Here is a 24,589-nt window from a genome sequence, read left to right as displayed (position 1 = left end):
GTTGAAAGTCCGTGTTGCTCAGCAACAGCCCCAAAACATCACTGCTCTAGAGGAGATCTGCATGGAGGAATGGGCCAAAATATCAGCAACAGTGTGTGAAAACCTTGTGAAGACTTACAGAAAACGTTTGACCTCTGTCATTGCCAACAAAGGGTATATAACAAAGTATTGAGATAAACTTTTGTTATTGACCAAATACTTATTTTCCACCATAATTTGCAAATAAATTCATTAAAAATCCTACAATGTGATTTTCTGGATTTTTTTTCATAGTTGAAGTGTACCTATGATGAAAATTACAGGCCTCTCTCATCTTTTTAAGTGGGAGAACTTGCACAATTGGTGGCTGACTAAATACTTTTTTGCCCCACTGTATATACTTGGCTGTGTGTGTATGCTAATGTCATTGTGCAGACAAGTGCTACTGAGGCAGTAGCATGTGGGAGAGACAAAGTGTGTGTGAGAGAGAGAGAGATGAAGAGAGAGTGTTCCCATTCTTCTTAAAGCACAGAGTGTGGAATGTGACCCTATTGTGACCTTCCCTTTACATTTCTCCAGGGGGGAGTGGGAGATAGGGGTGGAGGCCCATTTCACACACAGACACACAGGCACACAGACACACACTCACACACTGAAAGAACGAAATAAGAGCACAGCAATTAGCTAGACAGAGGCAACCCACCGCCTGCCTGTGGCATTGTATCTGTGTGATGGTGTGGACATGAGGAAGAGAAGTGTCCTGCACTGTGTGTGTGCGTACCAGTGTGCGTGCTGGCGTTAGCTTGGCAGAGCTCTATTACTGTCTGTACGAGCTCTTCTCCAACATTTTCAGTCATCTGCAATGATGCGGAGTGCCTGTAATGACCTGCTGAGTGTGGCTGTTTTGGCTCATGAGCAACTCCCCGTCAGAGCAGCAAAAGACTTTATCTAACCACTGAAACGTACGATAGAACATCAGAACATTCCAGTTGAGTCATTCAGGAGACACTCTTATCCAGAGGGACTTACAGTAGTGAGTGCACACATTTTCATACTTTTTTTCTTCTCTTCAAACAAGAGGCTTGAGTAAAACATTTGGCTTTTCATTATACACTATCCGCATTTCCGTCCATCTGTCTCTCTCCACCTGTGAATGTGTGTGTGTGTGTGTGTCTACATGGATAATTTGACTCATTAGGAGAGTTGTCCCTCCCCAGAGAGAATACTCCCTGCTTCTCTCTGTTGTCAGGTTGGCTTCCATGTACTGGTAATGGAAGATTCTTTACCTGCAACCTCCCTCCTCTTCCCTCCCTCCCTCCCTCCTCTCTTCCCCTCCCTCCTCTCTTTCCCTCCCTCCTCTCTTCCCCTCCTTTCTCTTCCCTCCCTCCTCTCTTCCCCTCCCTTCTCTTCCCTCCCTCCTCTCTTCCCCTCCTTTCTCTTCCCTCCCTCCTCCCTTCCCCTCCGTTCTCTCTTCCCTCCCCCCTCTCATCTCCCTCCTCTCTTCCCCTCCTTTCTCTCTTTCCTTCCCTCCTCCCTGCCCCTCCTTTCTCCCTTTCCCTTCTTTTTCTCTTCCCTCCCTCCTCTCTTTCCCTCCCTCCTCTCTTTCCCTCCCTCCTCTCTTCCCCTCCCTCCTCTCTTCCCTCCCTCCTCCCTCTCTTCCCCTCCCTCCTCTTCCCTCCTTTCTCTCTTTCCCTCCCTCCTCTCTTTCCCTCCCTCCTTTTTCCTTCCCTACTCTCTTCCCTCCCTCCTCTCTTCCCCTCCTTTCCTCCCCTCCTCTCTTCCCTCCCTCCTCTCTTCCCCTCCCTCCTCTCTTCCCCTCCCTCCTCTCTTTCCCTCCCTCCTCTCTTTCCCTCCCTCCTCTCATCCCCTCCTTTCCTCCCCTCCTCTCTTCCCTCCCTCCTCTCTTTCCTTCCCTCCTCTCTTCCCCTCCCTCCTCTCTTTCCCTCCCTCCTCTCTTCCCCTCACTCCTCTTCCCTCCTTTCTCTCTTTCCCTCCCTCCTCTCTTCCCCTCCTTTCTCTATTTCCTTCCCTCCTCTCTTCCCTCCCTCCTCTCTTCCCCTCCTTTCCTCCCCTCCTCTCTTCCCCTCCTTTCTCTCTTTCCTTCCCTCCTCTCTTCCCTCCCTCCTCTCTTCCCCTCCTTTCCTCCCCTCCTCTCTTCCCCTCCTTTCTCTCTTTCCCTCCCTCCTCTCTTCCCCTCCTTTCTCTCTTTCCTTCCCTCCTCTCTTCCCTCCCTCCCTCCTCTCTTCCCCTCCTTTCCTCCCCTCCTCTCTTCCCCTCCTCTCTTCCCCTCCTTTCTCTCTGTCCTTCCCTCCTCTCTTCCCCTCCCTCCTCTCTTCCCCTCCCTCCTCTCTCTCTTTCCCTCCCTACTCTTCCCTCCCTCCTCCCTTTCCTTCCCTCCTCTCTTCCCTCCCTCCTCCCTTCCCCTCCATTCTCTCTTTCCCTCCCTCCTCTCTTTCCCTCCCTCCTCTCTTTCCCTCCCTCCTCTCGTTCCCTCCCTCCTCTCTTTCCCTCCCTCCTCTCTTTCCCTCCCTCCTCTCTTCCCCTCCATTCATGGCTGATTCACTGGGTCTGTCTGACAGCCAGTCCTGACATGTCCTAAGCGCCACCCTCAGCCGCCCAGCCCTGTGACACCGCCCTCACCTCTAACCTTTTTCCCTGCTCCCCCTGACCTCCCTCAGTCCCCCAGGCTTTAACCTGCCCACCACAACACTCCCAGTTAATACTGCTTCTGTAAGCCTCTTCTCTCTTGTTCCCCACCCTCCAACCCCCACCCGGCCACTTCTCCATTGTTTCATTGTTTAGGCATCAACTCTGTGTGAGTGTGAAAGGACAGACAGAATAGATTTCCACCTAAACTGATGAGACGGCATACTCCCCTTGTCTCCCCCCACCTCCCCTTTCCTCTCACCTGAGCAGCGGCTGTGTCCATCAGCGGGCTCATATCCGGACAGGCAGCCACAGGAGGTAGTGGGCTGGCCCACCCACTGGCCGTCCTCTCCACAGAAGAGTTTGGGAGGGCGTGGCCGGGGCCCCTGCTGGGCGGCGTTGTCCACACACACACCCTGGGCCTCCTGTACGAGGGTACGGGGCACGGTCTCAGGGAAGGAGGACAGGGAGCTGACCAGGGCGGGACACTTCTTGAAGAACACCCTGACAGACAGCAGGGCCATGCAGGCTCCCTGTGCCTGGAAGGCCAGGTAGAAGCCCCTCTTAGACAGAGGCCCCAGCCGCAGGGTCTTCACATTGAACTTACGCTCCCCGCCCTTCCTCAGCAGGAAGTCTGCTGCCACTGTGTCCACCTACAGGATGACAGGAGGGAGAGGCAGGCGGTCAACACAAACACAGGAAGTAATATCTCTACATGGCATCCAACATCCCAACAGCCTACTCACATTCCAGTGGATTCCATCCATAACGGGCGTGTATATCTGTATATGTCGGTGTGTGTAGAGCAGCTGTGTGTGGAACCGAAATTGTTTTCCAAAACGTTTCGTTCTGAACAGAACCGTCATTTTTTTGCACTGTTCCGACCAGAAAAAGAAAGTTCTGAACCGGTTCGAGACCCAAAAGTACAGTTTAATATTCCTTTCCTTTTTAAACCTTTGAAATCGTTTTTCATTTCATTTACCTCGACATTAAATGACTTCCCCAATAAGCGCAGGCCGAGTAACTGGCTATTGAGCGGGTAAGCGATTTAATCTGTATAGGAAAGTCGTTAAGAGCTAATTGTATTCCGCCGTAACAACATGGTTTAATCATAACGAAAGGCAAACACACAAACTGTGCTGCCAGTCACAATGTAGGGCATGAGATGCAACTGACATATTTTGCGGGTGAGGAGAGAGGACGGGGGAAGCTTGCCTTGCAGCGGCGGACATCTTGTCAGGACATGCCTGATCTGAATTAGGCCCACAGAATTATATCTACGGAAGAGCGGCTTCTATGCAGGAACTTTGAGTGTCTTTGAACTTCCGAGTTGGTTTAACGGTGGACCAGAGCTAACAAGCTTGTGTGTTCAGAGCAGCGCTAGAATTCATAAATCCAATGAAACATGATAACTATAATATCCTTAACTGGCATTGAAAAAGTTAATCCATTCCTTTAAACATCTCCCCCCAATTTCTGATTCATGCTTGTAATGTTGTCAGTAGGCTACAGTAACCTATGCTTCAGATGGGAGGGGCAGGTAACCTACGGTACACACACACACACACACACACAAAGATTTCCAGCTGGCAGGCAGGCAGACACTGGAATACATTTCTGAATGACAGAGTGAGGGCTTTGCATGGGCACTTTTTTTTTGCGATTTTCGTGGAACTGGGGAAAAAAACAACATTATTAACCAGTTCCCATGCTTTAAAAAATTAAGTTTCTGTTCCGGAACAGTATAGATCACTTTCGTTTCTGATTCTGATTCTATTCCTCAAATAATTTAGTTATTTTCCAGTTTTTGGTTCTGTTCCCTGACCCGGTTCCAACCCTTGGTGTGTATACCTTAGTGTAGAGGTTCTTCATCCATGAGGAATGTGTTGCAGAGTGTTGATGTGTGTGTGTGTGTGTGTGTGTGTGTGTGTGTGTATGTGTGTACACAATAGCTGTGTACCTTAGTATAGGGGTTCTCCATCCATGATGGGTGAGTGGGTGTAGCCTCGTCAGAGTCGGCCTGGTAGTAGTAAAGGTTGAAGGTCTCCTTGCAGCTGCGGTGGTGTGTGACACTGGACGAACACTCGATCATGGTGAAGCGCAGCTCCACGTACACCTGGGACGCTCCCCGCCGCTGGATCAGCCCGCTGCGCAGCCAATGGCTGGACAAGCCGTCCGTCTGGCAGATCTGATTGGTCCTCACACTGTTGTTCTCCTCGTCCAGACCACTCACCTCCTCCCACTGAGACAGGGGAAAATAGAAAATATGTTTAGATAGCAAGCCCATCAATGACACATTGTTATACAGTTGGCATACAGATTCTAAACTTATGAGGAATAAAGTGAGTTCAAAGGTAGGATCCAGTATCGGATGGACCTATTTCTACAGAGAGAGAAAGAGAGAGAGAGAGAGAGATAGAGAGGATACGTTTGGGGGTCCGTATACGCACCAGAGGGTTGTCACGGGAGTAGATGGTCCATCTGAGATCTGAAGTCTCGGTCCTGGTGTTCATCAGGACCTCTGTGAAGACGGACACGAGAAATGTGAGGACACACACCGCAGGGGAGGACACTTCACACACTTCAACAGCCGTCACAGAGATACACGGACAGACACACTTTCCCGGTGCTCACCGTGATCAACTGACTGAGGCAGTAGAACTGTGTCATTCAACTGGCTCTCCCTAAACCCTCCGCTTCAACGTGAAGAGGGAGGGAGAGGTGGTTGATAATATATTCACTACAGAGAGAGGCAGCAACTGAGTCCTGAGCCAAATAGACCCTGCTCTCTTCCTCGCCTTTTAGCTCTGTTTAGCCCTCCCTCCCTCCCTCCCTGTCCTCCATGTTTGCGGTCAGTGTGCCATACAGGTCTGTCCTAAGGCCCCCCCCCCCCCCCTGTTTCTAGCTAAAAAAAGAACCTGCTGAGAAACCTCTCTATTCTCAGGGGCAGAGGGTGGGGACATATGGACTAGCTGTGGGAACAAGGGGATATTCGAAATGCACATGTGCAACTCAATAGACACACGGATGCACGCGCACACAACAAACACACACACACTGGTCTTGCGCATACACCTACGGCACAACAACACCCCTCCAGCCGTGGTTACAAATGAATTGATTCTGCGTAATCTCCTGGAGTGTAGGCAGACTGCCAGGTCCCTAACAGCCAAGAACTGTTCTGCTATGATTGAGTAATTCAATACGGACTGGGGCCCGGAACTGGAACAATACAGAAATGTCACAGGCAAGCGGAGCTGAAATGATTTCTTTTCCTGCGAAAATGCCTCTTCCCCCCCAGACGTCCCTCGGTAGATTGGCTCTTTGCTGCATTGTGGTCCGCCCATGACTTATTGATGGAACGAGGTTTCCTTCCATCAGAATCTCAGTGGTGTGTTTCTAGAGTCTGTCCATCCCTAAGGGGTTTCCTTGCAGGGGTCCTTCTAAGGGGTCAGGCTGTCTGCAGGTAAGATGGTCACATGACCATCCCCAGCCGTGCCCACATCATCTCCCCACTACCAGGCTTCCTTTGATCTATTAATACACGTCCTCAGTGTGCACAGATACTAACTTCTCTCTCTTCTGTCTTCCGTTCCTTCTCTCTCTCACCCCACCCTCCCTCTGCCTCGTGAGGGAATTATTTCTATCTATCTTAGTGCACCCTACTCTCTGGCACAGTCTGCTTTTGAAAAGACAGAATGAAAGTTTTCTATCACTTGTGTGTTTTCTGGGTCAGCTGTGTTTAGAACAGAACAGCGCCATGCCATCAATAATTCTGATAGGCTGATATGAAACCTGCAGGTTTGACAGACTGTCATTTACACTGAGGCACATTTGATACAATGCGCCCTTTAACAGCCCCCCCCCCCCACCCTGTCTCTGACAATCCAAACACTTCTCCCTCTCCCTCTCTATCCATATCGCTCACTCTCTCCATCTCCATTGACAGTCCCTGAGAGCCCTGACATCTCCCTCTCTCTCTCCCTCCTGTTTCCCCTTCGTATCTTTACCACTCTCTCTCTCCCATCCTTCCCTGGTAGTAGCAGGCTGCAGAGGGCTGATAAGCACAGTCCAACAGCCAGAATTAACAAATCGACACCCAGGGGGCAAGGAGAGAGGGAGATGAGGGGTTAAGGGGGAGCAGGGTCGCTCTCAGCTTCAGACAGGAGTAGAACAAGTGTAAATCCAATGGAGGAATGGGAAGGCATGGTGGTGAGGTGGAGATGGAGGAATGGGAAGGCATGGTGGTGAGGTGGAGATGGAGGAATGGGAAGGCATGGTGGTGAGGTGGAGATGGAGGAATGGGAAGGCATGGTGGTGAGGTGGAGATGGAGGAATGGGAAGGCATGGTGGTGAGGTGGAGATGGAGGAATGGGAAGGCATGGTGGTGAGGTGGAGATGGAGGAATGGGAAGGCATGGTGGTGAGATGGAGATGGAGGAATGGGAAGGCATGGTGGTGAGGTGGAGATGGAGGAATGGGAAGGCATGGTGGTGAGGTGGAGATGGAGGAATGGGAAGGCATGGTGGTGAGGTGGAGATGGAGGAATGGGAAGGCATGGTGGTGAGGTGGAGATGGAGGAATGGGAAGGAATGGTGGTGAGGTGGAAATGGAGGAATGGGAAGGCATGGTGGTGAGGTGGAGATGGAGGGTTGAAGAAAACACAATCTCACCCGGTGTTTCCCCATTGTGTGTTCTGCCTCAAGTTCACAGGAAACCAAATTACACAACGTCTTCCTGGTGGTAACTGGTGTGCCACTATAAAATGGGAGTCACGCGCACACACACACACACACACACACACTGTGCCATTCCTAACCTGCTCCTACTGATGTCCTATGAGGATCAATCATAAGGAGCAGCGGAAACACAACTGTCAGCCCCCTCCAGGCACAGCCGGTTACGCCAGCCGTGTGAGTATGAGGCGAGTGCGTGGTGAGTATGAGGTGTGTAATCACTGTTTACCACTGAACTATCATTATGTTTTATGAGACAGCATGCATGTGTCTGTCTGAGTGTTTTTCGACTCTGAGTGGACAAAACATTAGGAACACCTGCTCTTTCCATGACAGACTGACCAGGTGAACCCAGGTGAAAGCTATGATCCAGTACTGATGTAATTTGTTAAATCCACTTCAAATCAGTGTAGATGAAGGGGAGGAGACAGGTTAAAGAAGGATTTTTAAGCCTTGAGACAATTGGACATGGATTGTGTATGTGTGCCATTCAGAGGGAGAATGGGTAAGACAAAATATTTAAGTGCCTTTGAACGGGGTATGGTAGTGGTGCCAGGTGTATCAAGAACTGCAACGTTGCTGGTTTTTTCACGCTCAACAGTTTCCCGTATGTATCAAGAATGGTCCACCACCCAAAGGACATCCAGCCAACTTGACACAAATGTGTGAAGCATTGGAGTCAACATGGGCCAGCATCCCTGTGGAAAGCATTCGACGCCGTGTGGTCCATGCCCTGACAAATTGAGGCTGTTCTGAAGGCAAAATGGGGGTGCAACTCAATATTAGGAAGGTGTTCCTAATGTTATGTTTACTCATTGTGTATGCATGCACAGACATGTAGTACCGCGCTATATGACAGAGTACACTCTTAGAAAAAAAGGTGCTATCTAGAACCTCAAATGGTTCTTTGGCTGTCTCCATAGGAGAACCCCTTGATGTAGGGCTGTCCCCGACAAAAAAAAAATCTTAGTCGACCGAGAGTTCATGTACTGTAGACACACCCTATGTTTGAATATAATCAACTACATGTAGGCTACTGAGCTTGTCTGATGCTTTAAGCACTGCGATTACAAATGAAGACTCACAAATTACTAAAGAGGGAGCCAGAGATCAATATAGCCCAATCAGAAGGAGTAAACCTGTTCCGACCTTCCTCCTCCCGCTGCCTGCTACTGCTGACCTTTGCAGATTCTGCCATTACACTCCTAAAGTTGACGGGAATAGGCTACACCAGCAGTCGGCAACCTTTTCCATTTGGAGTGCCAAGTTATCGTACCATTTCTACTGATCGGCGTGACAGTTTAGATTTTCATATGCACATTTTTGTGGAACAGTTTCATTTCATTTCTAATAACTACATGTCTCAAAATCAATGTCATGTGGTTCATCAAAATTGTACCTAAATGAAAATTATACAAATCTAAAAAACGACTTCTATTGCCATTGCCAACATAAACCAACAAATAAAAACATTGCAGCCTGCAGGAAGAAAATATCTTGATAAAAAACGAATAAATCACATTGGATATGCATGGCCTGTCTACAAGAAACTTAAAACATTGTATTAACTTCTAACTTGGTCGGGCCCAATCATGCTTGCAAACTTGCAACATTGTATAAATATTCTGGGCCCATTTCCTGCGCCAGCGAGCTCCAGACAAACAGACACAGCTGTAGACTATTTGCGCAAGGGATAAGAAGGAATCAGGTAGGCCTATTTTATGACATTTCCACCGGATCAGAGCATGACATCTTTTCCCCCTTTCATGCTGACTGGTTATGGAAAAGGGAGAGAGCTGGAAAAAAGCCTGTCAAGTAGGCTATGTTGAGGAACTATTGTCATTCTCAATGGATGTAAAAACAGACCTTGTTTACTTGCTGTAGAAGAAGCTCCATAGTGATGGTGAGTTAAGACAATCAGAAATACTATCAGATCCCCAAATGGGCAAATAAGCCTACATTTGCACGGAGGCCAGGTAGCCTTAGGCCTACCTCTAAACCACAACTTTTTTCTCTTTTCTCACAAGTGTAGCATAGGTTGTCCACTCTGACAATGACAACAGTAAGACTGAAATAATAATATATTGAATGTATTAACAGAAATGACCGTAATCAAACAAACATTGTAGATTAGAAATGATGGGAATTAATTCATTAATAAATGTACAACTGGTGATACTGGTGTGCCACCCCCGTGGCCTCTGCAATGGATTAGTCCACTGAGACAGGGGTGAATCAGGCAGGTGTCTCACGTGCCATAAAATATATTTGTCACTGCTTGCCGTAAAAAAATCTTGGTCGACCAACAGCCTATCGACCAGTCAACTAAATGGGGTCAGCCCTACTTTGAAGAACACTTTTTGGTTGCAGATAGGACCCTTTTGGGTTCCATGTAGAACCCTTTCTATAGAGGATTCTAAATGGAACCCAAAAGGGTTCCGCTATGGGGACAGTTGAAGAGCCCTTCTGTACTTATTTTTATTTGAACCCATTTTTCTCTGCAATTTCCAATTGGTAGTTACAGTCTTGTCCCATCACTGCAACTCCCGTATGGACTCAGGAGAGGCAAAGGTTGAGACCCAGAAGCCAGTGCACCAATGTTTCGGGGGAAACACCGTACAACTGGCGACTGCAGTCAGCTTGCAAGTGCCCGGCCAGCCACAGGGAGTCGCTAGAGCGCAATGGGACAAGGGCATCCCGTTTGGCCAAACCCTCCCCAATTGTACACCGCATCATGGGTCTCCCGACTACAGCAGGCTGTGACACAGCCTGGGATCAAACGCGGATCTGTAATGACGCCTCAAGCACTACGATGCACTGCCTTAGACAGCTGTGCCACTCGGGAGGCCTCGAAGAACCCTTTTAGAAAAACCATGTCCAAGAGAGTACAGGCCACCCAACAGTAAATGGAGGTTATCATTGAGATGGGGCTGACTGAACACACACACACACACACACACACACACACACACTCAGTCAGGCAGCCTGCTGCTTTTTGCAGACCAGCAGGTCTTAGACCCCTGCCTAAGAGTGTTCCATATAAGCTGGTGCCATCCTTCATCCTGGCCTTACACCACCCCAGAGAGCAGGGCCTGGCGGTACAGTAGTCTAGGATTCCTACTACCAGCTCTGTCCCCGTAGGCTCTGACCCCATCCACTCCACATAGCAGGTGAATAAACCCAAATGCCTCTGCTCTTTAGATAAGTGACCTTGAATATGATAGCATGACTCCATCGAGTTGGAACACAAACCCTCTCTTTAATCACAGACTGACTTCTTCACTTTCTTCTCTACCTCTCCGCTACTTGCCCTTCCGCTCTCTTGCTTTTTCCTCCCTCTCTTTCCCCTCCAGTGGCTCTGGAGTGTGATAGGGAAATTATAGGCCTGTGAGCCTTCGCCCTGCATCGACTACAATTAGACCCCCGCTTTAATTAAGGAAACTCAGAGTGCCAATTACCCCCTACACGCCTAGAGAGAGGGAGAGATAGAGTAGGAAAGAGAGAAGGGAAGAGGAACAGCAAAAGGGGGAGGGTAGCTGAGAAGGAGAGGGAGAGAACAGAGACTCAGGTTAGGGTAGGATAGGAGAACATGCGGAGGGGAGAGAGGTAAAGAGCAAGAAAAACAGAGGGCGAGCGGAGAGAAGAGTGGGGAGAAGAGTGGGGAGAAGGGCGGGGAGAAGAGTGGGGAGAAGAGTGGGGAGAAGGGCGGGGAGAAGGGTGGGGAGAAGAGTGGGGAGAAGGGTGGGGAGAAGGGCGGGGAGAAGGGCGGGGAGAAGGGCGGGGAGAAGGGTGGGGAGAAGGGCGGGGAGAAGAGTGGGGAGAAGAGTGGGGAGAAGGGCGGGGAGAAGGGCGGGGAGAAGAGTGGGGAGAAGGGCGGGGAGAAGGGCGGGGAGAAGGGCGGGGAGAAGAGTGGGGAGAAGAGTGGGGAGAAGGGTGGGGAGAAGGGTGGGGAGAAGAGTGGGGAGAAGGGCGGGGAGAAGGGTGGGCGGGAGAGTGTTGGACAGGGCTGACCTGGGGTAAGCAGTTATGGGACAGCTGGGAGGGAGAGAGAGATAGAAACAGATGAAGGGAGAAAGGGAGAGAAGAAAAGAGACTAGTGGAAGCTTATCAGGGCATTTTGCCACTAAGACACCGCCTTCCACTATTCATGTGCATGTGAGCATGAGTGTGTGTGTGTTTGTGCAGACCGGCAGTTCTTAGAGTGTGTGTGTTTGTGTGTTTGACATGGAGTTGAGCCTGTGAGATTAAGTCTCCCCCTCTCTTCTAATCCCACTCCCCTCCTCCCTGTTTCCTGCTTCTCTCCTGGTCTGGAGGGAGCTGAGGAGTGATGGACTGGCCACTGATATCCTCACACTGCATTCAGCAGACCTACTGGAGTGAGAGGCCCTCTGAGGAAACATTACACTTCACTCTCCGCTCTTTATAATAAGGGCCCCGTTATGATAGCGCATGGACCTGTGTGTGTTTGAGAGAGAGGTGCATCTATGTCACTGAGTGAACAAAACATTAGGAACACCTTTTCCATGACAAACTCACCATGTGAATCCAGGTCAAAGCTATGATCCCTTATTGATGTCATCTGTTAAACCTCTTCGATCAGCGTAGATGAAGGGGAGGAAACCAGTTAAAGAAGGATTTTTAAGCCTTGAGACAATTGAGACATGGATTGTGTATGTGTGCCATTCAGAGGGTGAACGGGCAAGACAAAAGATGTAAGTCCCTTTAACCGGGTAGGTACCAGGCACACCGGTTTGACTGTGTCAAGAACTGCAACGCTGCTGGGTTTTTCACGCTCAACAGTTTCCTGTGTCTATCAAGAATGGTCCACCACCCAAAGGACACAACTGTGGGAAGCATTGGAGTCAACATGGGCCAGCATCCCTGTTGAACGCTTTGACACATTGTAAAGTCCATACCCTGACAAATTGAGGCTATTCTGAGGGGAAAAGAGAGTTCAAATCAATGTTAGGACAGTGTACCTAATGTTTTGTACACTCAGTGTAATATATATATATATATATATATATATATATAGATAGATAGATAGATAGAGAGAGAGAGAGAGAGACAGAGAGAGAGAGCGAAAGAGAACAGAGTGAGGAAAGAAAGTGAGAATGGGGGTGTTAATGTCAGACTCCTAGTTGGATGTAATCCTCTTCAGGGATGCATGCCAAACAGGCTGGTCCAGGCAGGAAGATACTAGTGTCCCTGTGCTCTCCTTCCCTCCCAGGCCACAACCCGATCCAGTGACTGTCGGGAACAGGCTGCTGGCTATTAGAACTGGACAGGGTCACTTTTCTGTGTGGGTATGTTTGGGTATGCAGCCAGAGTTAAATAACACAGTTGGGAACCAAAATGGCTGACCATAGCGGTGGGGATTAAGTGTCCTAAACCTACCCTCAGAGTCTGGTATTCATTTTGGCTCCGAAATGTGCAGGCTCCAATTGACTCAATCCTCTGAATTGTTGGTGTAAAATACGGTGGCTGAAATTCCTGTGCCACAGCAGAAGATATAGAAGTAGAGACAGCAGCATTTCCACGCAACAGACTGCGGTAGTTGTCTCCAGAACGTAGGGAAACATTAAAACAACATTTCTGTCCCATTTCAGCCAGCTAATTGCGGAGATTGTTCGGCAGTAGTAATGTTCTGGGTTTGTCTCTCCCTGGTTTGATTTGGAGTTCTTCAGCTAATCTCACACCAAAGGGGGGGGGGGGGGGGGGGGGGGGGGGGTCTGAAAGAGTCTGGTTGACTTCCCACATCTCCCTCCCTGGCTAACAAAAGACACTGAGCTATGGGTGAGATTAAACTCCATAAAAGCCTAAGTAAGTAGAGCTGGAGAGGAACAAAAAAACTCGTTGAGTCTTCACCTCCATCCCTTAGAGAGAAAAAGAGAACCACTGTGGAACAGCTCGCTACAAGATCAAGTAACAATGGTGCAGTTAGTTGGCATGGGTTTTATCGGCATCTCAACTAAACCCGTGTCTGTGTCACTGTGTGTTTAGAACAAAGGGTTTAGGATAGAGTCAACCTCCAATTAAAAGGAGCTGTGTTCATTTGTAATTGTTCCTGTTTAATAACTGATAGGGACTCAACGGTAACAAGTGCGACGGCGATAACTCTACGTTCATAAGAATTTACAAAGAGTTTATAAAGATAGTTCACAAACTATCACCATGTGTTGAAGGAAGCACACACTTTGGCTCTGGTACAGATCCGTTTTCAAATTCTGTATAACCTCCGTGCACTTTCAGCATGTTTACCGTACTGTCTGTTGTGTTTTCGTGGTTCTTTCTGTCTTTGTAATTCTGTCGTTCAGTCTTCTGCCGTTCCGCCCACTACTCTCCCCCCATCCCACGACTCAAGTCGCATCCATATAATTATCTCTGGACAGAAAATGTGTTTGCATGCATCTCCATGTCAGTCACACTGAGAGAGTCTCCCTCCCACTGAACACTGGGAAAAATACCAAAACAAAAAGGTCAACTCTCTCACACACACTTCCACAGACGCACTCAAATGTGCTCCGACGCAAAAAAAAGTACACGCATTCGACTGCGGAAAATAATACCACCAACGTTTAGTGTCGGGGGGGGCTCTCTCCAACGCCCGCATTCTTTAACATATCGAGCTTTTGGGCCCCCCCCCCCCCAGTGGTGACTGAAAAACCATTACAGACTGTTACAACTGGATATGGTCCTTGTGACGTGAAACATGCAGACACACCACACACGCGCAAACACACACAGGCTCTCAGTGACTAATCCGCGGTGGGAGGTGAACAGCTTGACGCTGGAGGACAGTCACTCTGAATGGCAGCACAGACTTAGGCTACATCAACCATCCAAAGATCGGCACGTCCAAGCCCAGATACAAGAGAATACTCGCCCTGCATGGGTCTTCTCTTTCATTCTGACTCATCCCCCTCTTTCTCCCTTTCAGCAGCCAAGGAAAGCCAGACACATTGAGGGGGTACAGCTCAAAATCTTCCTTCCACTGTTCTTTGCTCTTAAAGGCTTAAGACATGGTGGAATTGAAGGGGGGGGGGGGGGGGCTTTGGAACAGATTTTGTAGGTTCCAAAGAGGGAAATAAGACAGAGATATCTCGTATGACGATGGATGAAATGGTGAAACCAGTGTGAACACGTTGTGTACTCTCTCTCCCTCTGTCTGAGGAGCTGTGTGGTGGGACTGGAAGCCTGCTGCCTGCTGAGCCTCAGTGTTGTTACTGTATATAGGACAGATATTCTGGGGCTCGGGGGAATCACAGCGAGCACACAGGCACGGGAAGTCCCTCTGTCTCCCAGCCAGGCGCTTCTGATTATCACCTACGACACACACTCAACACAGACACATACCCTCTCGCTTTCTCGTCAGCCCTTTCTCATTTCTACTCGACTTGATAGCAGTCTCTCCCTCTCACCCACTGGCAGAAATTACTCTCTCCATAAGTGTCATTCTCTGTCCCTGTCTTATTTGAAAGGCTGTGGCCTCATTCCCTGTCCTCTGCTGCCGGTCCCCTCTCTAGTCGTCCCCATTGTGTCCCCTCTCACAGTGAGTGGTGTGTGGGTGGAGGTGCAGACGTGGGTCACCTGCCCCGCTTCTTGCCTGCCTGTCCGCGTGCCACTGACGTTGATGCATGGATTGGGGGCTGGTGGTGGTGCACTGGGGGGCTTTTTCTATCCCCTCATCAACCCGGACTACCGTCCACCTGTCATATTTCCATATGCATCGCATCTCATTTGTGACTTAAGTAGTCTTGATAAGCCAACCCAGACCCACTCAGGAACCCATCTGTCTAGGCCGAGCCCAGCCAGCGGAGGAAACTTCATCAGGCCACGAGAGAGAGAGAGAGAGAGAGAGGGAGAGGGGGAGGGAGAGAGAGAGAGAGCGAGAGAGAGCTGCTGAAGAGTAGAGTGAAACTGGCCTGTACATTACAGCTGCACGACTCGGATGCCTGTTTAACTCTTCAAGGGGCTAATCGTGGGATTAAGCCACAGAGGATGATGGGCTGAGGGTGTCAGTGAGGGGGCAGGATTGCTTTAAATGCAAATCCCTTTCTTATAAAAATCAGTTCCATTTAATAGGATTTCGGGGGAAGAAATCCGCATTTCCGCGGAGGGGCAGACAGTGGTAAGTCCAGACTGCACTGCCTCGCTCACATAGCAGAGAGAGAGAGAGTCAACGGAAAGAGTAACAAAATAAAAGAGTGTGGGGGGGGGGGGGCTAACTCTTTCACCTAGGGCCTTCTTCGGAATAAAAACATTATTTTAGCGTTTGCTGGTTTTAGACATTGGGTTTATGGGTTGTGAAGCAGAATGTCACTCAACACGGCACTCTAATCAAAGTATGAGAAAGAGAGAAAAAGAAGCGTAGGTGGAGGAATTGAGAATGCAACAGAGAGAGGATGGGCCTTCAGAGTGGTGTCTTTTGGGGGGGTTAGTTCATCTTGGAGGCTGATTGTGAAGGCTCACCGGCTCACTGGGGTGGAAGTGTATTTTTTCTTCAAACTCTTCCCGACAAAGACCACTAAATATCTAATATACAATATGCACAGGGATCAGCCTTTGTTTAATCATTCACACACGCACGCACGCACCCACGCACGCACACACACACACACACACACACACACACACACACACACACACACACTCACACACTGTCTAATCTCAGAGGGTTTGGGGCCCTTTTGAGGATCTTACCCTGTGGACAGAATCCAATCTACCCCCCACGGACGCCAAGCTTAACTTGGCCAAATGAATCATCACCAGCATTGCCCTTTTTAATACCTTCACAGCCCTGCAGCCACCACATGGAGGTAACACTTCAAAGGCCGTCCAATGCCGTGCGAATATGATTTGAAGAAGTAAATAAGGTGTTTAAGTGGAGTTTTTAAAAGATAAGGGAGAGGTCACATTCAACCTAACTCGCAGCGCTGCTTCTCTTTCTGCTCCATCTGTTGGGAGTTGAAAAGGGGAATTAGTGAACAGATGTTGGAGGTGGGTTCATGACATGGAAAACGATACATTCTAGGCCTAGATCCTCAAAAACCCTTCTCAATGGAAGTGAAGCAGGCCTACAGAGTAGCATACAGGCCAGGACGTAGAGTGCATCGTAATAGTTCAAGACAACCGACCGAGGGCAAAACCTCGAAGAATGGTGCTTAAACCTTCAATTAATCAACCAAAACACAATCGTGAATTGATTTTGCCGTTGCTGCGGCTAATTACAATGAGGTTGTAGTAGGCATACCCAACTAATCCCTCCAAGTCACCTGTAACGCCATAGCCGTGCTCGGATGTTATCCATGCCTGTCAAACAGCGCCATGTTAATTGTTTGTAGATAGCAGGGACCAGGTGTCTCCATTTCAGCATGTAATGTGGAACTAATCCGAGCCATGCCGTTCGGGGTTGATTGGTAGTGAGACACCGTAGCAATGGTCTGGGTGGAGGCGGTCCAGAGGCTGGTACATCGTGTGGCCAAAAGTATGTGGACGCCACTTCAAATTCGTGGATTCGGGTAATTCAGTCACACCCGCTGTCGACAGGTGAATACAATCGAGCGCACAGCCATGCAATCTCCATAGGGAACAATTGGCAGTAGAATGGCCTTACTGAAGAGCTTCGTGACTTTCAATGTGGCACTGTCACCTTTCCAACAAAGTCAGTTCATAAAATTTCTGCCTTGCTAGAGCTGCCTTGGTCAGCTGTGAGCGCTGTTATTATGAAGTGGAAACACCTAGGAGCAACTACGGCACAGCCGCGAAGTGGTAGGCCACACAAGCTCACAGAACGGGGAAGCTGAGTATTGAAGCTTGTAAAAACCATCTGTTCCAAACTGCCTCTGGAAGCAATGTCAGCACAATAACTGTTCGTTGGGAGCTTTAACTGGGTTTCCATGGCTGAGCAGTCCCACACAAGCCTAAGATCACCATGCTTAATGCCAAGCATCGACTAGAGTGGCTTAAAGCTTGTCGCCATTGGACTCCGGTGCAGTGAAAACACCTTCTCTGGAGTGATGAATTATGCTTCACTATCTGGCAGTCTGACTGACAAATCTGGGTTTGGTGGATGCCAGGAGAACTCTACCTGCCCGAATGCATAGTGCCAACTGTAAAGTTTGGTGGAGGAAGAATAATGGACTGAGGCTGTTTTTCATGGTTCGGGCTAGGCCCCTTAGTTCTAGTGAAGGGAAATCTTAACGCTACAACATACAATGACATTCTAGACGATTCTGTGCTTCCAACTTTGTGGCAACAGTTTGGGGAAGGCCCTTTCCTGTGTCAGCATGACAATGTCCCTGTGCACAAAGCGAGGTCCATACAGAAATGGTGTGTTGAGATCGGTGTGGAAGAACTTGACTGGCCTGTACAGAGCCCTGACCTCAACCCCATCGAACACCTTTGGGATGAATTGGAACGCCGGCTTCGAGCCAGGCCTAATCGCTTAACATCAGTGCCCGACCTCACTAATGCTCGTGGCTGAATCGCAGCAAGTCACCGCAGCAATGTTCCAACATCTAGTAGTGTGGAGGTTGTTATAGCAGCAAAGGGGGGACCAACTCCATGTTAATACCCATGATTTTGGAAGGAGACGTTCGACAAGCAGGTGTCCACATACTTTTAGCCATGTAGTGTATGTTTCCACAAAGACCATTTCTGTGCTGTTCCACACCTTTCCAGAACACATACATAAAGACACACTAAATACACACACACACACACACACACACACACACACACACACACACACACACACACACACACACACACACACACACACACACACACAGCTAATTCATTATCACCTTCATATCTTAAATGAATCCAGGTATTTATGTTGTCTTGGGCTGTTTTTAAAGTGCCTATGTACACTTGCATAGGCTCTTGAGCAGGCCAGTCAAGTTAATCTTCATTAACGGGAAAAGTCTCATTGCAATAGTTAGATAGTGGAGGGTGATGATTCTCTATACAAAGACAACATAATGTACAGTAAACATAGTTCATGTAGGAGGAGTGTAGGATTGATTAACCTCTTCACGATAATGTTACATTGCCATGTGCGGCTGTTGCAATGTAACGGTGCTGTTGTTACAATGTAACCACAATCTGAAGGCAAAATGGGCCTTAATCATATTTTCAATAACCTATTATTAGGTAGCCTAATAACCCTACTGTTTGTCGATAATAAGCATGATGACAGAACATGAAACAGCCTTGTTATATTTGAGAACATTGTACAGGAGGTAATCCAACCTACCTTCCTCTGCTGTCGACAGAAGCACACATTCCAGCAGGACCAGCCAAAGTGGGGCAATGCGACTGGATATGAAATTCATAATGGCATACAGATTATCCGTAATATAAACGAACTCCTTCGGTTGTGTTGGTCAAAAAAAAACAACGTGTAACTGGGAATTCAGTGGCACCGTCAGCTGGACCGTGTACCCATTGGCCGCAACACCGACCACATCTGACACGGACCACAGTTCAAACACCAGTTTCACTGGAAATGAGTAATTCAAAGCATTTCAAGGAAAACCTTGCTTTTTGACGGACGGTTGCCAAGTCAATATCTCATGGAATAAGTCGACTAAAAAAAATCAACCACCAGTTTCTTTAAAAATCGAGCATAGTCAATCAAAAATCAACTTTCATATTAGGGAAAACTTTGCTTTATAGTGCTATAGAATATTGTATAGCTTGGCTATACAATTATATAGCACCGTTGTCCTTTGTCTCCTCTGTCATGTTCAAAAAGGGGACGCATGTATGTGAAACTTATCGTATTCTTGGGATGTATTCGGTCCACTCTTTGTCCGCCAGCCCTCTACTTCTCCCAAATGTCCTCTCAATTCGATGTCTAGACTCCGCAATTAAAGCACTTGAAAACCCCCTCAATTCTCAACATGAACGAAAATAATGTTACTGCTGCGTTTTGTTCGTTTCGGTAGCCTATTTTCTTTCCAAACGACCAGAACAATAATTGTATGATTTTTTTTTTCCTAAAAAAATGTAGTCGATTGGTCGGGAACAACTGCGTGTCTCGTTGCCACTGCCTGTACGTTTCCAGTGATGTGGAATGATTGACAAATGAGAGAGTTTAAATATATATATTTTTTTAAAACGATAAATCACTTTCAGGTAATAATAAACAAAAAACAAAAAGTTATGGACTTATCTGCCGTCCAGTCGCAGTCGTCTCACTGGGGATGTTTCACCACACACAATCAGAGTCGAAAAGCACTAACCTCCACTGACTGCATTACGCCCCGCCTTCACGCACACATTTTCGGCCAATCATAGGTCAATTTGAGCTGTCAGTCAAATAGGAATACGCAAATCAATGTATGTATTCACTCGACCCCTACTTTTGTGATATTTTTTTGCGATCTTGTATCTTGTTGAGAGTTTCTGTAGCCTAAATTACGGGAGTGATATTGCTCATACCAAAGTGTTATCGTGTTTCATTCATGATACACACATTGAAATAGCCTACAGGTTTTTGGGATGTGGAGATCATATTACAATGTTCTATTTTATGGTCTTACGTTTCATCCCAGTCTGCTCTGCAAGCATACAATATATGTAGGCTACTTACTACAATCTATTTGGAGAAGAAACCAGCAGACTTGTGTCTGGTTTCATGTCATTCCCATGCAAATAAATGCACTCTCAATTCAGGATCGCAGGGGCCCACTTTGTGTATTGGCCTGTTATTTCCTCGGCAGTGACTTCATGAAAGTGAAGGAGCTGTTTGTCCTTTTCTTACGTAAATTATCTGGAAAACCGGTGGAAAACAATTAGTAGCAGTGAAAGACTGTCACTCTCAGCTGAGAACAAGAACGCGTTGAGAATTAAAAAATAATGCTTATTACGATATACAGTACATTTTATAATGATATTCTATGATATACTTATATTATGGTATAGTCCGCAAGTCAGAAAACCGACATTTCTGGTGTTAGACCTAAAGTGATGTTTTATTCATTTCTTTAGGGTGTGTGTGACTTAATGGCCTACAAATCTTTTTCACACCCCACATTTAGCGCATACTATGCTCACATCACCATGCTGTGTTTTCATGTGTTGCTGCCAGGCTGTTTTCTTAGGTCTCTCTTTATGTAGTGTTGTGGTGTCTCTCTTGTCATGATGTGCGTCTTGTCCAATATTTGTATTTTATTTTTAATCCCAGCCCCCGTCCCCGCAGGAGGCCTTTTGCCTTTTGCCTTTGGCCGTCATTGTAATTAAGAATTTGTTCCCAACTGACTTGCCTAGTTAAATAAAGGTTAAATAATAAAAAATAAAAAAAACATCACGTACGCATTTCCACTCGAGATATTAGGCGACGTAAATCTCCTTCTCCTCCACAGAAACTGTTGTAACATAAATTAATGTATCCTACATTGCTGAATGTGATAATCAGTTTAAAATAACAAGGGAATTATAATCAAGGGTGTTGAATTGAGCTATTTGCACGAAAATATCCCTTTGACCAACACTTATATGTCACAGATTCAGAATATGAGCAGTATGCACAGAAGACACACAACCAATACCAAAACCATACCCGTACACCCATTGTGCAGGTGGCGTAGGCAGCTGTGTGTTGCAGTGAGAGGTTTTTGAGTCCAAGGTGGCCCCAAAAAAGTCTGGTCCATGGGTAACTGGGTCAGATTAAGGTTAAATGGGGTCAGGTCTAACTGGGCTTAATCCAAGGCTATATCCTGTGGCACACACACTCCTGGACACGATCCATTCATACACTACACAATACTACAGCAGAAGTATACAACACTGTCTTTCACTCTGTCGATGTGAATTAAAGGCAGACGTGGGTGGGAACAAGGCTGGATCAGCAAGTTTCTCAGAGACGGTACGCGTCCACAGCGGGCCATAAACCCCATGTTCCCTTACACATATGCTAACAGCTCTGAGGGTGTTGGGCGAGACTTCTGGGGCTTCCCTCTCTGGGCTGAGACAGAGACATGGTGGAGGTGAGAACAGTGGGAACCAGAAAGGGAAAAAAACCGAATGAAAGAAACACACCGCGTGAAGAGCTGAGACTCACACGGTGCCACAGAGGTGTGAAGTCGGCGGTGGTTCGGCATCAGTGTGTGTTTGGGGGGGAGGGGTGGAGGGGGGCTATGAGCAGGCTACTGTTCTGCCATGGCCTCAGGACATCTGATGCTACTGTTACATCCCGGACCAAAACCCTTCCATCCTCTATCCCCCCCAGACAGTGGAGCAGGTGTGAGGTAGCAATGACCCACGGCTTTTCTCTGCTTCTGATACACAAACACAACATTTAGCCTTCCCATCCATAATACCGATGACTGATTTACAACTGCACAGTCACCGCAATTACCCCCAAAGCCGCTCAGCTGCAGTCTTCCTCAGCCCCTCTCCTCCCGCCGTGATCACTTCACGTCACCCATCTTTAATTGGGATATCGAAATGAAAACAACATGAAAGTAGGGGGGGTTGCCATGGTAACCGTAGAGGGTAGAAAGGCGAGGGGAGGGTGCTAAGTTGTGCTGTGGAATGCAGGATTTAAATAATAACGCAGACACAAAATAATTCATTATGCAAAAGAGAGGGGCAGGGAGGGGGGGGGGATAAGGACACAGGAGACACAGGAAGTGAGAGTGAGGGAGAGGATGGGAGATGGGCATGAGGGAAAGAGAGAGAGAGAGAGAGTGTGTGTGTGTGTGTGAGAGAGAGGGAGGGGAGAGAGAGCTGTGAAAGAACTGCTTTCATGGCTCATGGGCATGGTCTCATGTTTAGCCCCCCCCCCCCCCCCCCCCCCCACTTCAAGCCCTCCCTTACCTTTAGCCCCTCACATCGTAAAAACAGCCCACCCCAAACCAAACCCATATATCCAAACACCAGCACTCTTTCAAATCGGCTCCATAATCCCATACCTCATGCCTGTATCCCTAGTTCAGTGACAGCCTAGCCATACACCTGGTTACTTACAGGGAGACAACCCAGGTATGACCGTTAAAGGATGATGATAATGGTGTTGTTCTACAACCTTATGTAATCCATTCAACAGAGACATATGTCTGTAGTGCTGGGATTTCAAATCTCATTGGGATAACAGCTAACCCTAGAGCTGACCCAGTTCTGACCAGAGATAATGTGCTCATGAATGAAACGGTAATGGAATACTTGTGACCCGAAGTGCTGAGCCACGGTGAGAAACGCGTGGATGACACAAAGACTGTACACACCACGAGTGTAAGGTGGAACATCAGCACAGAGCGCAAATGAAGGATCCTGCCAGGCAGCACACACACACACACACACAAAGGAAGAAGCTGTGTAGCTAGAATTCACCACAGAGAGTGAAACTAAAAGACTGTAGGAACAGGTACTTATTACTGGTTTTGTGAAGTGTCCCCTGCATATCAAATGGGCAGATCTGTAGTGGGTTAGATATGCCTATGGTAACTGGCCTCTCAGACTGATCCTAATCACACTTGGGGAGACAATATGGTGTGATTCTCTCTTCTCATGCCCTATTAGTCACACCAAGTGCACACCCGCAGCTACACAGGCAACACACACACACACACCTAATGGACTGGTTATATAGTGATTTTCCAATGCTCAAAGTGCTTGACATTGTAAGCGGGTGGAGGGAGGAGGGGGGGGGGGGGCTCACCTCATCCTCTCACACAATTTAGTGCCATGCCTTCTGTCTTCACTGAACACACACACACACACCTCTAAATCTCAGGCTCACAGAGGAAGCATCTTTGTTGTGTGATTTCCTAAAGGGAAAAGGGTGGTCCCCTAGGTGTCAGCAGAGTGAGGAGGGAGTGAGAGAGAGAGAGAGAAGGGGGGGGGGGGGGGGGGAACATGGAGAGACAGAGAAAAAAATGAAAGAGAAAAACAAAAAACAATACATTTGGGAAAACAAGAAACACTCAAAAACACACCACAACAAAAGAAAGGAGAGCCAAAAATAAAAGATTGCAGTAGGTGAAACTGGAGACTGCGGAGAAGTATTCTACAATAATGGTATACGAGTGCCCCCTAAAGGACAAAATGTTCTGGTCATTTTCCTCCTCCCAGGCTGAGGACCAACCTTACCTGTGCATGGTTAGTTCCTGGCTTGTTCCCAAAACACAACATGAAACAGTCTCTGCAAAAACAAAATGGTGCCATGACACAATTTTTTTCTTCCAGAAAGCTTATTTTAATTAATTGTCTTGTCTTTATAGCTAATTTACAACAAGCGATTCACTTAAATGAAACATATTAGTTTGCTTGATATTGTCATTGTTAAATATCTTTTGCAAGATAAATAATTTTAAACACATGTTCTGCATCAGTTGACCTCGATGTAATCTTATCATCAGTCTATTCAGTAAAAATGTATATATATATTTTGTTTAGGAGTATCACACTATGATATGGATGTCTGAGACAGAGAATAAGAAATACATTTGATTTTTCAAATAAAGAAATGAATAACACACTATTATTCCATTCATGTAGAATGTGTGTGTGTGTGTGTGTGTGTGTGCGCGCGTGTGTGTGAGAGACCCACTCAAAGTGACGTGTTCCTGTGTATTAGAGGGGGTAGCAGGGCTGTGGGCTCAGGTACCAGTGCTGAGACTGATGGTTTCTCTAATGTCCAATTAGCAGTATGCATTGCAACAGCGTCCCACACACCTCTGTATTTACAACAGTTCTGGCCACTCCCCAAAAACGGACATTTCTTTGAGTGAAGAAGGAAAAAAATGATACAAATGTAGAATGTACAGACTTCCAAGTGAATACAACTGAAACAGTGAGAGCACTTAATAATAAATAATCAATCCAAAACATTACCACTTTCCATCTCTCACTGGGGGAAAGCAAGTGAGCCCCAAAAATCAAAGAACAATAAATATGAACGGTCACTTCCACCAGTAACTTCACCCTTTAAACGTCAAATCAAAAGTTCTTAACCCATGGTTAGAAATACAAACCCCTGGAATCCATATTTTATTTTGTCTTATTCTCACTCCCCCTATTAAAACCTGTGTTAATGCTGTCAGTGCAAACATATTATTATACTCATATATCATACCTATAATGTATTATTGTATATCTTCGAAGACACCCAAACCCGGTCTCATTGCATATCATCATTACACTATTGCACCAAATCTCATGAGCCTGGAACGCACACACGCAAGCACACACATTTGCATACCCACCCATTCACATGCA

General features: G+C 47.4%; 2 protein-coding genes across 9 annotated transcripts in view; both read right to left on the bottom strand.

Moving 5' to 3' along the window:
• The window catches only part of LOC110534033 (ephrin type-B receptor 4a), a 38,849-nt gene extending 19,249 nt beyond the window's left edge, over window positions 1–19,600 (bottom strand). For both annotated transcript variants that reach the window (XM_021618669.2, XM_021618670.2), the window contains exons 1-4: window positions 18,621–19,600; window positions 5,076–5,146; window positions 4,586–4,867; window positions 2,888–3,278 (exon numbers count right to left, since the gene is read on the bottom strand). In XM_021618669.2, the coding sequence (XP_021474344.1) occupies window positions 2,888–3,278; window positions 4,586–4,867; window positions 5,076–5,146; window positions 18,621–18,699 (823 nt within the window). In that variant the 5' untranslated portion in view covers window positions 18,700–19,600. The remainder of the gene's footprint in view (window positions 1–2,887; window positions 3,279–4,585; window positions 4,868–5,075; window positions 5,147–18,620) is intronic.
• A 4,050-nt stretch (window positions 19,601–23,650) lies between these two features.
• Window positions 23,651–24,589, bottom strand: part of LOC110534036 (disks large homolog 4) — an 89,771-nt gene continuing 88,832 nt past the window's right edge. For all 7 annotated transcript variants that reach the window (XM_036990435.1, XM_036990433.1, XM_036990431.1 and 4 more), the window contains one exon: window positions 23,651–24,589. This exon is cut by the window's right edge and continues 2,691 nt beyond it. The gene's annotated coding sequence lies outside the window, so the exon portion shown is untranslated.

Source organism: Oncorhynchus mykiss, chromosome 10 (genome assembly GCF_013265735.2).
Source record: "Oncorhynchus mykiss isolate Arlee chromosome 10, USDA_OmykA_1.1, whole genome shotgun sequence".
NCBI lineage: Eukaryota > Metazoa > Chordata > Actinopteri > Salmoniformes > Salmonidae > Oncorhynchus > Oncorhynchus mykiss.
Note: the sequence above shows the minus strand (reverse complement) of the source record. Positions and strands in the feature narration are given on the sequence as shown.